The sequence below is a fragment of the Melospiza georgiana genome, chromosome 6 (assembly GCF_028018845.1).
Source record: "Melospiza georgiana isolate bMelGeo1 chromosome 6, bMelGeo1.pri, whole genome shotgun sequence".
Classification (NCBI taxonomy): Eukaryota; Metazoa; Chordata; class Aves; order Passeriformes; family Passerellidae; genus Melospiza; species Melospiza georgiana.
Genome location: NC_080435.1, coordinates 22,404,962 through 22,417,685, shown reverse-complemented (window position 1 = coordinate 22,417,685; position 12,724 = coordinate 22,404,962). Strand labels below are relative to the sequence as shown.

The 12,724-nt window shown below is 49.4% G+C and overlaps 1 protein-coding gene across 1 annotated transcript; it reads left to right on the top strand.

Annotated features, from left to right (window-relative positions):
* The first annotated feature begins 8,163 nt into the window (after positions 1–8,163).
* Positions 8,164–9,161, top strand: LOC131084919 (mas-related G-protein coupled receptor member H-like). Its single transcript, XM_058026681.1, is given in 2 exon segments — positions 8,164–8,530; positions 8,533–9,161. Coding segments are annotated over 2 exon segments (996 nt in total).
* The last annotated feature ends 3,563 nt before the right edge of the window (positions 9,162–12,724 follow it).

Genomic DNA, 12,724 nt, shown 5'->3' with positions numbered 1-12,724 from the left:
TTGGCTGGGGGAACACATGAACAGCATATGAGCAGGAAGCTGATTGGCTGGGGGAACATGCAGACAGAGTATGAGCGGGAAGCTGATTGGATGGTAGGACATGTTCATAGCAGCAATGCAGCTGAGCCAGTCAATGGGTGCCCTCCTTCTGTTAAGTTCTTTTAGGCCTCAGTTTGGTTTCCATTATGTCAGGTTGAGATTAAAGGTATAAACAGCAGTCGATTTTTACAATGAAGCAATCTCCTTTGGATGTATAAGGGAGTCCGTGTCGCTTTGTTCCAAGTGCTACAAATGGCAGACCTGAATCGGGACCTACAAAGGCGGCACAGAATGTGCAGGCCAGTCCAGTAGCAGCTTCCACTAGGTCAAGGAGCCATCCGAGAAAATCTGGGAAAAGTATCCAGTGAAGGATCCGAGAGAAGTTCGGGAAGGAACTCAGGAATTTAAAATTGCGCCAACCTCTCCTAGGGGGTGAGTAGGCCTGTGGGAGAATGTATTGGAGTGGAATATCCCTGGAACAAAGTAGGAGCTTGGGCTAGGTAAAGCGGCTCCTACATCAGCAATCGATTAATATGGCTGATGTGAAACTAAGGACCTTGCTGGACTGGGTGTCTAATCAAGTTAAAGATTTTCCCTTTAGCGGGATTAGCAACCTGGCAAGCAATACAGCAGAGACTTTTTGATATCGCCAGGTACAGCAGTGCCAAAGCTTGCGGGCACCTCGCTACATGGGGGACAATCAGGGCGGCCATTAAATGAAGTCACGCGAATGTCGGCCATTTCGCAGCTTTGGACATTAATTCCCCCAAACCCTCAGTGCCACTAGAACCCGTATATGACCCCAAGAATAATCCAAACCCTGCAGAATTGCCTTACCCTGAGATCAACCCAGGCCCTGGGGGATTGCCTTACCCTGATAAAAGTTCCTGCATGGTGGGACCCCTGTGCGCGGAACTCTCATCTCACAAGTGGGCAGTGGCTCACTTCCTGCCCTAGGTGGCCATGCAGCAGTCCAGCCCTGGCAAAAATGGAAGGAAGCTGCTTTGAGGAGGGTGATTTGGTGGTCCTTACAGCCTGCCCAGTAATAGATGAGCTGAAGCATCGGCCGGCACATCAGGAGCTAGACTATAAAGTAATTACAGAACTGAGGGCGCTAGTAAAAGAAAGCGGCATATCCTCCCATCACGCCCTAAGCCACCTACGATCTTTCAGGACCACGTACATCCTCACTCCCCATGAAAAGCATAATGGACAAGCATCATGAAAATGATCCTAACAGTGACTCAGTTTGCAGTCTGGCTCAGATTAGCAAGAGCTGTGTACAGCGCAGGCAGAAGCGCTGCAGGACAGAAATGCACCAGACCCTGTTGTGCAGCTGACTGGAGAGGGTCCCTCTGCAGTCTGTGCAGTGCAGGCAGGCCACTCGTGTGATGCATGTGATATCATCGCTTGCCTAGCCCTGCAGGCCCTGCGGCGACTCCCAGGGATGGGTATAGATTCTAACCTGTCTTTTGCTAAGACTTTACAGGCTCCAGCAGAGTTATTAATGCAGTTCCTGGACAGACTACAAGACGCGCTCTCCTGGTGGGTCAACAGTGATGAGGCCAGAGTTATCCTGTTGCAGCTGCTTGATTTTACAAATGCAAACAAAGATTGTAGAAATGCATTGCTCGCTGTTCATAACCCACATAGCAGATATGGTCAGAGCATACCAAAATGTGGGAACTGCTGCTGATAACACTAATTCTGTAGCAACGGCTTTAACTGCACATTTCGCATTCTGGACACGCGGGCAGGGGGCTGTTTTAAATGTGGTTCGATGGGTCATTTTAAAAAGGATTGCCCTCAACAAGGGGGTGGGATAAAAATACCATCTAAAGATTGTCCAGGTGTGGAAGGAGAAAGCATTGGGCTGTTGACTGCCACTCCCAGTACCCTGTGAATTGGAATGCTACACAGCCAGGAAACTTTCAACTGGTGGCCGGTCCACGTGCCCCTGAGAATCAAAAACAATTCAAGACAAGACTTTTAGCAAGTGAGCTCCTGCCTACAACTGCAGGCACTCCCAGGCTGGATCTTGCCTTCACGAGAATCCATAACTCTAATGACATCTTTGGTACATTTAGCTCCTACATTTAGGTCTGGGGACCCCTTGGTAATAACACTCATGCTTTGTTAATAGGACATTCCTCTGCCACCAGGTTGGGACTTTTTGTACTGCCTGAAATTATTAATTCAGATTATGAGGGCAAACTACAGATTATACTACGGGCCCCCACGCCACCCTGCTTTATACCTGCAGGTCAACGTATATCACACCTTATTCCCTTCCCCAACAAAACCCCTAGTGGCAAGGGCAAAAGTGCCACAGATAACTTTGACACCACAGGTAAGCCACAGATTTTCTGGACAAGCTCTATTACAACAGCTCAGCCAATTTTAATTAGCCCAATGTTAGATGGCAAAAGATTTAAAGGGGTTGTTGATAGGGGAGCTGATGTCTGTATCATTAAAACTAATGAATGGCCTAGTAATTGGCCCACAATCAGCTGTGCATCATCCCTGATTGGGGTGGGAGGGATGCAGCGCCCTAGACAGAGCACTCACCATTGCCTTGTCCTTGGCTCTGATGGGCAAACTGCCTGGACTGCCCCATTCATTGCCTCTATACCATACATGTAATGGGGAAGAGATGTTCTGGGACAATTTGGAACAACCATACAAATAGACTCAACCTCACAGCAGGGCCTTTTCATAGGGCCCATTGATCAGCCGTTCCAAAATCAAGTACTGGACACATGTAAATTCACATGGCGGACTGAAGACCCTGTGTGGGTCGAACAATGGTCCCTAGGAAAGGAACAGCTACTGAATTTAAAACAGCTTATGGAAGAACGCTTGTCATCAGGCCATATCAATCCATTTTCTATCCCCTGGCACACCCCTATGTTCTGTACACGTAAGCAAAATGGCAAGCCACAATTATTACAGGATCTATGGACAATAAATGCAGTTGTTGAACCTATGGGGGCTCTGCAGCCTGGGCTTCCATCACCCACAATGATTCTCCTCAATTGGCCCTTACTAATTTTAGAGCTAAAAATCTGTTTCTTTACCATCCCTCTACATCCTGATGATGCACCTCAGTTTGCCTTTTCCATGCCTGCCTTAAACCACCCAGAACCAATGAAGAGATTTCACTGGACTGTACTGCCACAAGGCAGGTGTTGCCAAAGGGTAGTCGATCTTGCCCTACAGCCTGTTTGTCTTAAATTTCCTACTGCAACCATATATCATTATATGGATGACATTTTACTCGCAGCTCATGATCAATCCATTTTATGTTCTATTCAGGTAGCTGTCATGCAGGAAATTCAAAATGCAGGACTCATCGTGAGTCCCCATGGCATTATCTAGGATGGAGAATTACGCAATAGACCATCAGCCCTCATTCTTTAAGGCTTTGTGTTAAAGACACACTAACTTGAAATTAATTACAGAAACTGCTAGGTTCCTTAAATTGGTTGTGTCCTGGTTTTGGTTTGTCTACAGAGCTTTTACACCCTTTATTTGGCTTACTCAGAAGAAACCCCCAACTGTACTCACTTTGACAATTGACCCCAGAAGCTAAAACTGCCCTTGCACACTGTGCTCAAGCAATAGAAAACTGACGGAATTGGAGATGGGATCCTGACAAATCTGTGTACCTGCTATAACTCCTAGCAAATTTCAACCTTCAGCTGTTTTGTTTCAATGGTTTGTTAATGATAAAGACCCTTTGCAAGTGTTAGAATGGTTATGCTTGCCTTACACAGCAACAAAGACTGTGTGCACTGTTAATGATATGTTCTCAGTTAAGAAAGGTAGAGAGCAGGAACTAACTCTCCATGGCCAGGATCCACATCCCATCTACATACCTGCAAGGAAAGACAATGTGGCATGGCTGCTATCAGAGGACACCAGTTTTCAAACCATGCTTGCAAAATTTTTTTTGCAATTACCTATCCATTATCCCTCACATCATTTATGGACAGATATGGGAAACCTCCCCCTGTATGGAAAGCTGTCACCACAGCACTGACCCCTGTCAACGGACCAACTGTTTTTACAGAGGCATCCAGCAAAACACACAGAGCTGCAGTGATTTGGCATGGAGGTGACTCTGCCCAGTGGCATAAAAGGGTATTAATGTTAAAGGATGCCTCTCTGCAGATTTTAGAATTGGCTGCTATCAGATATACCTTTCACTTATTTTCACAGAACAACAAAACATCAGAACTAATTCTTCATATGCCGCCAATGTTGCATTCCATATAGAATCTTCTATTTAACACATGTAAATAACATCTTTTGTTGACAGAGTTAAGAACATGGTGAACTTTGATTAACAGCTGGCAGCATGATTTTTATGTGTTGCATTTTCATTCCCACTCAGGTTTATCTGGGCCTCTTGCAGAGGGTAACAACTATACCACACCATGATCCTTGTGCGTCCCTTCCAACTCCGGATATTTTATGTTCTATTTTAAGATGCCTCTCTTTCATGATGATTCCATTGGATGGTGACTCCCCTGTGTTGTCCCTGTTCCCTGGCTCTGGTACATCCTCAAAAGCCCTCTGGAAGGCAAGACTAACACCTTCCCAGCGGGCTGGCTCCAGCAGGCAGGGCTGGCTCCCTCCGTGCCAGGGGACAAAGTGCTCATGGTGACACCTCTGCTGCTTCTCCTGCCCTCACACAGCTGCAGGGGTGACAAACAGACAGACCAGAGCAACGCTGCTGTCCCCCAAATGTGGCTTTTCCCATCTTTTCCCACCCACAGCTTCCATGTGGAGCAGCATAGGGAGGGGTGAGGGACAGGACAGATGGCAAGGAGGATGTGGGAGCCTGGTCCTGTGTGCCTGGCACAAAAGCCAGGGAGATACCTCCTTCCTGGCTGTGGACTGGACACAGCTGGAGCAGGAAAACAATTGGAGTAGGAGAGGATTGCCCATGGAGACATCAGAGAGCAAATGGCTTTGGGATGGATCTGAGCTTGACTCTCAGGTGTCAGTTGATATCACTGAGCTGCTGGATTCCTTCAGCAGGACACTCCTTTCAACATTCCCTCCCTTTTCCCACACTATTTATAGCTCTTAATTCCCTACAGACCTCAGTTCTGCCCCCAAAATCAATAACCAGGTTCCACCCAATGAGGGGGCCCTGGTGAAGGTGGAAGAGAAGAGTCTGACCTGGTTTCCTCTGGCAGCCTGGAGAACTTGCCTGCAGTGCCCTGCCCTCAGCTGCCAGGCTCCAGCTGCTGTCCCTGGGCCGGGATCTGCAGGAGGTTCCCTGGAATGGTCCCTTGGGAAAGGGGAGCGCAGCCCGCGGGCTGAGCCCGAGCAGCGTCCGGCGCGGGCTCTGTCCCAGCTCCTGCCACAGCCCCTGCTCTCCGTGCTGCCTCGTGTTCTCCAGGGCTCTCACACACAGGCAGCTGCCTCAGAGCCTGCCACGGGCTCAGGGCTCTGCTCCTCAGCTGCTCTTCACTCTGCCCGGGAAATGAGCAACGGGAGAGAGCCTCAGCAACCACACCTGTGCCCAAAGCACTTGGGCTCCATCTCCGCTTGCATTATATTTTATAGCAACCTCAATCCTGAAATTTTATCTTTTGAACAGCCTGAACTTACCCTCTCTCGTTCTTGAGGTGGATCCTAAGGACTCCGCACTACAAATTTCCTGTTAAACTTCGGTTTCTGATTCAAATCTAGTTTTCCCCCTTGTATACTGCAATTTCAGAGGTTTTTCACCTTCACCATACAGTTTCCTAGAAGATTAATGCAATAATAAACTCTCTGTGCAAGCTGGAGCACTGGCACACAGCATGGGGATGATTTAGGATGTCAGCAATGGCATTTCTCCTGAGAAGAGGCAAATCCACGCTGCTGTCTTGGCTTTAATCCTTAGAAAGTTGCAGGTTTCATTTGAGTCCTCTTCCACAATCTCTTGGCAATCAGACAGCAGACTACAGTGAATTCTAGGATTTCCTAAAAAGCTGAGGTGAGATGATTCCTACCCAGGCTCACATGTGCCTCAGGGATCTGGGATGCTCCTCCTGGAAACTGCTGGCCCTGGGACCAGAACTGTCACCTCTGTTCCCTGCTGACACCGTGTTGGTGTCCCCAGCTATGGAATCTCACATCCCCTCACCAGCCCAATCCTTTCAAGGGCAAACACTTCATGATCCAGGAGCTGATCGGGCTCCAGGAGAGGTGGAGAGGAACTTTGGACAAGGGCATGGAGTGACAGGACAAGGGGGAATGGCTTCCCACTGACTGAGGGTGGGGTCCGATTGGATATTGGGAAGAAATCCTTCCCTGTGAGGGTGCTGAGGCCCTGGCACAGGCTGCCCAGAGGGATGGGGTCAGGTAAAAACAAACACAAGTGCACCCAAGTCTGAGGCTTGAGGAGGATAAGCCCCAATGAAGGGCTGGAAAGGGAATCACAGCAGCCCAAACCTGGTCTCTAATAGCTTTCATTGCATCATCAATGGGATTGGCAGTAATCAGGGTGGGCTCTAAGTGCCAATGACCTGGCTGCAAGCAACTGAGTGCTGTCCTTCCCTTGGACTCTGTGAGCCTGGGGGACAATAACAAAAATGTGAATTCTTTTCTCAATTGTGCTCCTTTGGGCCCAGGGCAGGCTTTAGCAATGATTCTGGAGCTATTTCCAGAATGGGAGTTGTTTCTGACAAGCAAACAGATAATTCAACATCACTGCCAGCATTCCAGTGCCACCAGTAACACTCTGGAGCTGGAGGGATAATGATTCCTATGGGAAGAGAAACAAGAAATGGTAGTAATACTTGGGAGGGAGAAGGCAGTTGGAGAAAGGGACGTCCTGCAGGGAAGGAGTGTTTCTAATCAGAAGAAAATGAGGAGCCATTTGCAAAATTCTTCACGTGGACTTTTGACAAAAGCCAATTACTTTGTAGCAAAGAAATAAAAATTCAAGATAAATAACTCCAAGGGAGTGGAGCTCTGACTTACCCAATGTTGTAAAACAAGTTCCACCTGCCCTGTGACCCCACCGAGCCTTGGGGAGCAGCACCACGAGAGGGAACAGGGAGAAACCAGGAGGGCGGGAATGGGGAGCTCCTGGTGACCTGGGCACTTTCTCCTTCGTGTCCCTGACCTGGCAGGAGCCGCTTTAGGACATGGATCCCAAAGGAGCAAGAGGGACCAGGAAGCGCCGCTGATCTGCACAGAGCCCTTTGCCTGCTGCTGCCCCACAGGGAACAGGTCAGTGGAATGTTTGCCTTCCTCCCTACCCCACCTTCCTCTCCTGCAGCAGCTGCTCTGTTCCTGACACCCTCTCCTGGTGACTGCAGTGCCCTCCACAGCTCCTCTCTCTTCTCCTGTGCATCCCATCTGTATCCTAATACTGAAATGGGCCAGAACAAACTTTCTGACACAACGCAAAGCATGAGGAAGCAGGAATTCTCGACCTGCATAGGACACAGAGGGATCTATTCTTGTGTTGTGTATATGGTGGGACTTTACGACTTGGTATTTATCCATTAGAACCACATGTAGGCATTAAAAAGTATTTCTTTTCTAATACAAAACCACCATTTTCTAGAACTCATTTCCATGCATCCAACTCATCCTGGAAGTCCTTTTATAATCCTGGAGGTATTTTAAGAGGGGTGTCTCTGGGGGTCATATTCAATGAATGCTGCCATATTAAAGGTGCCCTTGCCTTGAACTTTGGCCAAGCAGTGTTGTTTCTTGTTCCAGAATTGGCCCAATTACCACTGCAGGCCTCCTTATCTGCTTCTACACTGGCAGCTCCAGCCACATTTATCATCTCGTGTGCCAGTCTTTACATCCTTTTATTATTTGGCCACTTTACTTTTGGACAACTTCAGAAGAACTGAAAATGTTTATTCTTTACGTTATTTATCAGCCTCCTGCTAACCAGCCCAACCCTCCCACCTCCCTCTCCCACTCCACAATTCCCACTGCCCTCCTGCCCTGCACATCTCACTCCTCCCCACTGAATCCTTCCCACTGCAGGGAGCTGCTGAGGAGCCACACGGTCCATCCCTGGATTCTCCAAGCACTGATTGCCCATCCACTCCGACCACAGCCAGGGGCCACATCCCACTGCCTGCCCAGCGTCCATCCATGGAGGTGACCACCGTGTCCCCATCTCCTGCCTCACCCACTGAAGGAGATGATCTGTGTGACACAGATGTCCCCAGCATGGCCACACACAGTGTGACACTGCTCATCTGCCTCTGTGGGCTGGCTGGGAACAGGGCTGTGCTCTGGGTCCTCGGGTTCCGCATCCAGAGGGACACCATGAAACCCGTCACTGCCTACATCCTTCACCTGGCCATCATCAACTTCCTCTTCCTCATCTTCATGGTCCCCTCCACTCTGTTCTTCCTGCAGGAGCATTTCTCCTGCTCCTCCATCAGGCGCCCACCATCCATACGCTTCCTTTTCCTCCTCTTCCGGATGTTCCACAGCCTAGGGCTGTACCGGCTGACGGCATCAGCATCGAGAGGGGCAGGTCCATGCTCTGCCCACCTGGGCTCCTCTTCCACCTTCCCCAGCGCCTCTCATGGGTGGTGGTCAGTGCCGTGCTCTGGGCCCTTTCCATCACTGCCATCGCTGCCATTTCTGCGGTGAATTCCCTGTGCCAGTCACAGGAACACAAGCTCTGCTGCCGTGGGGCTCTCATCTCCCTGTACATCCTCAGCTTCCTCGTCTTTGCTCCATCCATGGTCATTTCCAGCACAATCCTCTTCATTCACTTCAAGGGCAGCTCCCAGCAGCAGCAATCCAAGAGGCTTGACATCATTGTCTTCCTGGCTGTGCTCCTCACTCTCCCCCTCAGTCTCTGGAATTTCCTGCAGCAGCTCGGCTACACCACTGTGTCCCCCCGGGTTGTTCTCCTGTTTGCCTGCATGCACAGCAGCATCAACCCCTTCATCTACATCTCAGTAACAAAGTGCTGGAGGCGCTGCTCCATGGGGTCCCTCAGGGAGTGCCTCCAGAAGGTGTTGGAGGAGCCAGAAGGGAGCACTGCCCCCAGTAATGATGCCACCATGGACAGGGGGTCTGAGCCTGTTGAACCCTTCAAGTGCCCCCATGCAGGACCATGGGGCAGTGACTGAAGTTTTCCTTGAGCCTGCAGATTATTAAACATCCATGCTATCACGCTCCTGCTCTATATTCCTGCAGGAAAAGGGAGCAGGGACATTTGACAAGGGCCATGTGTTAGGCATGCTCTGCACAGAGCACATTGGAGCATGATTGGAGCTTTGACCCTCCCTCACAGGTCCTGGAGCACTGTTCCCCAAAAGGATCCTTCCCAACACGGCTGTGACCCCAGAATTCCCCCTGGCACCTGGTTCCTTCATCCCACTGAGGTCTGATATCAATAAACAGCACTGTGAACCCTGAGCTGCCTTTGCCCCCTCTGCCAGCGCTTCCCGGCTTCCACTGGCTGCTGCTGCCAGCCGGGAATGTGGCTGGAGGGAGGGGACAGAGAGCTAGTTAGCTAGGAATTCTGTGACTGTTTTGAAATTTAATAACAAACTATGTTTATTTAGTCAAGGCATAATTGACTGTGGTTTTTTACCTGCTTTTGATTTAGATCTGTATTGGCTGAGTGTCAGTAGAAAACTCAATGGACCCATAGCCCTTCAAGATTTGAGTCAAGAGTTGGGGAACAAAATTAAATAAAGTATTTTTAATGATTTTCATATAAATAGAAATTAATTGGACATCATAGAATAAGAATGGTATCTTGAGAGAATTAGGATTTCAGAGGACAATACGTACCAGAAGACTTAGTTAATAAATTGCAAGAGATAAATTGCAATGGCAATAAGAGAGCTATTTCCTAGGCTTGTACACCTCAGAAAACTTAATTTGTAGGAAATGTCTAACCAGTACATAAAATTAATTAAAACATTGTTTAGCAGGAAAAACTCGCAGGTTATCTATTAAACTAAGAGAGAGGACATATTCTGGTAGGAATAAAAACAAACAAAACACCATTACCTTGACATAAAAAAACTGGGCGCAATACTGGGAGTATCTAGAAAAAAATCTTTCATATTACAGTGTATAAAAATGCCGATAAAAATACTGTTTCTTTCAATCTGTCTATGGCAAATATATTTCCAATAGGTTCACAATTTTGACTCAAAATTTTTATTAGTCTAACACATTTTAGCTGTGATACTTAAACGTCTTGGTGTCAGAGGGGACACAGCCATGGCTTGTGCTCCCTGCAGCAACCCTGATCCCCAGTGCCCAGAGCTGGGCTGGCACAGACATGATGGCCAAGGGGCTCAGCATCCCCCACCCTGAGTGCTCTGTGAGTGTCACAGCAAAGATCTCCACTGAGATCATGAATTTTTAATTTTGTGAGCCAGGTGCAAAGGTCTTTCTGCCTTCAGAAATTCTTCCTCTCCACTGCCTTCAGCTGCTCCCTCAGCAGGCTCAGGTGGTGCAGCAGCAAGGAGAGGAGGAGGCCGTGATCCTCAGCACAGCCACCCCCTTCCAGGAGCAGGGTGACACCTGTGTTTGTCACCATGGGCTCCACGGGGCCTCACCCCCCTCCCTGGGGCTTCCCTGAGGTCACCAGCCCCACCACACCCCACACCTTCTCTCCAGCCCCACCACACCCCACACCTTCTCTCCAGCCCCACCACGCCCCACACCTTCCCACCACATCTTCCCAGCAGCTCCATTATGTCCCACCCCTCCCACACCACCCTCCCATCCCACTCCCCATGCAGCCCACCCACCTCCCGTCCTTCCCATCCCTCCCAGCCCCAGGCCTCAGGCTCCAGTCCCTCCCCACGGGCTGCTCACCCCAGCCTGCCCCGGAAGGCTTTGGGGCCGTCTTTCTCTTGGAGATGCCCCTTCCCAGCTCCATCCCTGCTCTCCAGCCCCCCAACCTCCTCTGGACACAAACAAGAGGCACTACAGGGATGGCTCCACTGCTGTTCATTGTGCTGCAGAAGCATGGAATTGCCAGGAGGAGCAGAAACACTGCTGGGGCTCCTGAGTGGGGCAGGAGAGGAGCGGGGCTGTCTGGAGGGGAAGGCAGCCTGGGGGGAATTTCTAGAGGATGTCAGAGGGGGCATGATGCCTTAGGATTTTAGCCTTTCTGTTTTTCATATCCTGCACTGCATTAGTGCATTACTCTAAACTCCATGGAAAGTGTTAGTTAACTGTCTGCACATTTTGGTCAGACAAAACAATCCTTCTAGGCCTGAAATTCAAGGACACTCTACTGCCTCAGGCCCAGAAAAGTACAGACAAAAGTAAATTGGGGGAGGGCAAAGTGGGGCTAAATGACTTCATTACCTGAAGCTGTAATTGGAGGATTAACCCCTGATTTGTGAATGGACCAAACTTATATCTGTCTGAAAAACTAGTGACCATTGTCCATTTTGGGTGCAGCCCCTCTCGGAGGCTTTGAGAGCCCAAGGTGAACCTTTTGAAGGCCTTTCATCAAAGCCTCCTTTTATTCTCTTCACCTGCTCTGGCCTCTGTTCCAGGGAGCCAGCCCAAGGCATCGGGCAGACAGGGGCTGGAGGGGGCAGGAGGGCTCTGGGTGCCACCAATGCCAAATCTCCCACTGGAGAGCAGCAGAGCCCAACAGGCCACACCTGCAGCCAGGGAGAGGCCAGGGAATGGGAACCCAGGAACTGGGATGGGATGGGATGGGATGGCATGGCATGGCATGGCATGGCATGGCATGGCATGGCATGGCATGGCATGGCATGGCATGGCATGGCATGGTGTGGCAATGGCATGGCATGGGAAGGGATAGCATGGCATGGCATGGCATGGCATTGGATGGACATGGCATGGCATGGCATGGCATGGCATGGCATGGCATGGCATGGCATGGCATGGCATGGCATGGCATGGCATGGCATGCAATTGGATTGAGAGTAGGGTGAAGATAGGGATGAGGTGTGATACAAAAGTCAGGCAGAATAAAGTTCCTAACACCATCTAATGGTGGTTCCAAAGGAAGCATTAGGCAGCAGGCCATGCAGAATCATCTATCCTTATTTCTGTTTGTGTTGTGATACTTTACAACAATGTTTTTAATTATTATAACCATACACATATAATAAATTTTTTTCTTGTCTAGTAGATAAATACCATTTTACTAGAACTCATTTTCAGGCATCTACTTCCTACTGAACAGCCCTTCATATCCTGGGGTTCATTCAGGTGGCTCTCTGGTGTTCATATTCACGGAATGCTCCGATATTAAAGGTGACCTTACTTTGAACTTTTCCTTTGGCCATGTGCTCTTGCTTCTTGTTACAGAACTTGCCCCCAAACCACTACAGGCTTCCTTATCTGTTTCTGCATTGGCTCCAGCCACATTTATCACCCTGTGTCCACATTTTTATATTCATTTATCTCTCTGACCAGTTAGTCTTGGAGCAAATACAGGGGAGTTGAAAATGTTTATTCTCTCTAATTTATCTATCCTCTACAAAGCAGCCCAAACCTCCCACCCCACAGTTTCCACCACCCTCCTCCCCTGCACATCTCACTCCTCCCCACTGAATCCTTCCCACTACAGGGAGCTGCTGAGCAGCCACATGGTCCATCCCTGGATTCTCCAAGCACTGACTGCCCATCCACTCTGACCACAGGCAGGGGCCACATCCCACTGCCTGCCCAGCGTCCATCC